We start from the raw sequence: 3,716 nt of genomic DNA, 5'->3' as shown, positions 1-3,716 counted from the left end.
CCTGCAAGCCAGAGACACTCTGCCAGCAAGACTTTGCCAGCCAGGCACTGCCATCCAGCCAGAGAGGCCCTGCAAGCCAGAGACACTCTGCCAGCAAGACTTTGCCAGCCAGGCACTGCCATCCAGCCAGAGAGGCCTTGCAAGCCAGAGACACTCTGCCAGCAAGACTTTGCCAGCCAGGCACTGCCATCCAGCCAGAGAGGCCCTGCAAGCCAGACCCTGCCTGAGACAGCCATGTGAGTACTGCCATCCAGCATGCATGCATGCGTGCGTGCGTGCTTGTGTGCGTGCGTGTTTGTGTGCGTGCTTGTGTGCGTGCATGCTTGTGTGCGTGCGTGCTTGTGTGCGTGCGTGCGTGCGTGCTTGCATGCTTGTGTGCGTGCGTGCGTGCTTGCATGCTTGTGTGCGTGCGTGCTTGTGTGCGTGCTTGTGTGCGTGCATGCTTGTGTGCGTGCTTGTGTGCGTGCGCCTGCCTGCCCTGTTTATATGTTTTTCATACTATTAGCTGTTATTTTTTATAGCTGTGGTGTAAAATGAGTTTTGTGTGTGTGTATAAATGATGTGTGATGTGTTCTGCATTTTTGTTGTTATCCCAAATGTTATAGTATTTCAAATAAAGAGCAGTGTAGCTCCTACTGTACCATTAAAAAAAAAAAAATTTTTTTTTAAAAATAGTAATAAAAATTACACAAAACTGTCAGTAGTCTCATTGCAAGATAAATGTAATATTGGGTAAACATGCAGTAAAGGTTATATATATAAATGTGTAATGCAAATCTTGTGTATAGAATATGTTATCCGGTTTTAGAAAATACAAACTGTAGGGTAATCATAATTACCAATTTTTGGAATTGGTATTTTAAGTTCGAATGAGGAACATTTTTGATAAGGTTTGATAGGTGGCTTTTACCAACATGCGCATTGCGCATATCAATTTCAGTTTTGGTGTTGCTTTAAAGGGTTCTTGGGGGGTTTTTTTGGTGGGGAAACAGGGCTAGAGGGTTTGGCAGCTTGTGCATCAAGCATATCTACCATATAAAGTATGACGGTTAGAAAAAAAATTTCATTTTGTGTGGGATGAAATGTAAAAGTTTTTAAAAAAGATGTAACTGTTAAATCCTACAGCTGCATCTATCCTTGTGTATAGTAGCTTAGAACTGTCTGTATACTTACAGATACTTGGGACCAAGAGGTACGCAAAGACCATAATGTCTTCTTCTGAGAGCCCCCCAGCACATCAGCAGCAAACTGAGGTATTGTATTTTTTTTTTTTTGTTCTGTAAAATTTTTTGGTGATACAACTATGGTCATTGTTTTTAACCCTTTATGTGTTCTGTATTCACAGGAATATGAAGCAGAGGGGCTTACAGAAGGAGACGGACAGGGTGGAGAAAGACAAGGAGCGGGAGCGCATAGTGTAAGTTTTGAACAGACCGATCCTCACATACAATGCACTACACCCAACACAAACATTCATGACAGCACACACAATACATATGCCTCAATCTAAGAACATTATTAATTTTTTTTTTTTTAATTTTTTTTATTAGTCCTCACAATCCGGGGCTCGACATAGAGTTCCTCAAAGCACCTCCCATAGTCGTCGGAATGATAATCGCGGCGGTCGCCGAAGAGTAAGTTCCTTTTTGTTTTGTTGTGTAGTAAAATGTAAAATTCATGTGTTGTAATCTTTCCCTTTTTATTGTTATATTTTTCGTAGGCTTCACAGCGTGCTCCCGAACAAGATGATGAAGAGGAGGGCATCGATGTGAACACCCTCATCGAAGCAGTACAAAGTAGGGAGCCGCTGTGGAACATGTCGGACCGCCGCCATGCTGACCAGTTAATCACCCGACGGCTATGGGAGGAAGTGTGCAGTGCTGTTATGGATAACTGGGAGGAACTCGATGCTGGGGCCCAGGATCTAGCGCGTAAGTATTCACACTTCATAACCTTATTTTAGCATGATTTAATGTGGTGTATAGTAACCAATTTTTGCTATCTCTTTCCAGGTAACAGGATTATCGTGCGGTGGCGGTCAATCAGGGATCGCTTCAAGAGGGAGTTTAATAAGGAGATGCAGGCCCCGAGTGGATCTAGAGGACGCAGGAGCAGATACAAACATGCCAGAGCCCTGTCGTTCCTACGGTCGACGCTGCTGAGCAGAAGGTAAATATTCAACACCACATATTTTCAGTCAAACTGAAAAAATGTGTAACCTTCAATTTTTTTGCAGTAAGGGCAATTGTAATATAAAGATACTAATATTTTTTTTCTTCTTCTTTAACAGCACTTTCTGCAGCACTCGGGAGCCTGCATCAGAGTTGCAGCCCTCTGGAGCGATCCCTCGAGAGTCCGCCACCGGGGACCACGTCGACCCCTCTGTTTCTGCACCTACCCTTTTGTTTGATCCCTCAGCCTCATCCACCAGCGCTGGAGCAGCAGGGCGGACTTCGTCACTTGAAGCTGCAGGTGATGAGTTAGAGTTCCCTTTACCCCACCCCTCTGCCACTGCCGCAACTTCTAGACCAACTTTGTGGTCAGGACGGCAGCGCCAGAGAGGTCAGGAAAGGAGCTATGCGCCTGACTTTTTGCATCTGAATGCATCCTTTCACAGTGCCATCAAGCTTTTGAGTGAGCAAACGTCTGCTGGGTACAATATGCTTAACAAAAGCATACTTGAACTCAGCAGTCGTCTTGATAGGATGCAATCAGATGCAAACCAGTCACCAAGGCACTGTTTTTTTCAGGCGGTCCTCAGGCACATGGAAAATCTAACTCCTGACCTGCAGATGCATGTGATGCAAGGCTGCCACACTGCTCTAGCGCAGGCGATATCCCATGCCCCTCCACCTACCCTTCATGTGTCAACACCTTTCCCCTCTCAATCCACCGTCTATCCTCCCATCCGTCCTCCTCCTGTACGTCCTCCTCCCGTCCATTCTACTCCTTCGTCATTTGTTCCTTCCCCCCTTAGTCTTTCCCAGTTTTTAACGTCCCCCTTCCATTCTTCCCCTTTAACTTCTCCGTTATCAATCCCAGCAACACCTTCATACCTCACACACACCACATCTGCACCTCAAGTCTCTACACAACCTCATGTTTTCACCACCCATTCCACTTCTGTTCCTCCCCGTGATGTCCTGTCCCCCACTCTCGACGTGGTCCGCCCGCCTGTCAGCCCCTCCGCTACTATCTCCACCCAAAACTATGAGAATCTGTAAAAGTCAATAAATAAACAGTTGTTTGGTTTAAAAAAATTTTTATTGTCTTTCTTTTTTTTTTTCTTTTAATTTATTAAGTCACCAAGGTTATGGCAATAGTAACATTAACAGTGTTTAAAGGGTACCGTTGCAAAACATACAATGCTGCATTAAAGTAAAAAGATTTTGTATGCAAACAAAAATTGGTATTTTTACAAGTATAAAAATAAAAAAATTTTTTACACCATTTCATACTGCCAGTCAACTGATCCTGCAGGAGACATGAAGTAGTCTGCAAAACTGTCCCGCATTCTGCAGACTGCAACTGGACTGCGAAAAGTGGGGTTTTGGTAATCCCGTAAGGTGCTTTCTGAAACATTATCCTCCAGGGAAACTTGTTCTTTTGATAGAACAAAATTATGCAGGACAACGCACGCTTTGACCACATCATCGACAGTTTCAGTCTGCAGTTTAATGGCAGTTAGTAGCACTCTCCATTTGGCAGTTAGGATG

The 3,716-nt window shown here is 44.4% G+C and overlaps 1 protein-coding gene across 1 annotated transcript; it reads left to right on the top strand.

Annotated features, from left to right (window-relative positions):
- The first annotated feature begins 1,622 nt into the window (after positions 1-1,622).
- LOC143788483 (uncharacterized) lies at positions 1,623-3,270 on the top strand. The gene is made up of 3 exons (XM_077278216.1): positions 1,623-1,931; positions 2,013-2,169; positions 2,291-3,270. The coding sequence occupies exons 1-3, from the start codon at positions 1,817-1,819 to the stop codon at positions 3,222-3,224; spliced, it is 1,206 nt and encodes a 401-aa protein (XP_077134331.1). The 5' UTR covers positions 1,623-1,816; the 3' UTR covers positions 3,225-3,270.
- The last annotated feature ends 446 nt before the right edge of the window (positions 3,271-3,716 follow it).

This window comes from Ranitomeya variabilis, chromosome 1 (genome assembly GCF_051348905.1).
Source record: "Ranitomeya variabilis isolate aRanVar5 chromosome 1, aRanVar5.hap1, whole genome shotgun sequence".
NCBI classification, from domain to species: domain Eukaryota; kingdom Metazoa; phylum Chordata; class Amphibia; order Anura; family Dendrobatidae; genus Ranitomeya; species Ranitomeya variabilis.
This window is presented reverse-complemented; position numbering and strand designations above follow the sequence as displayed.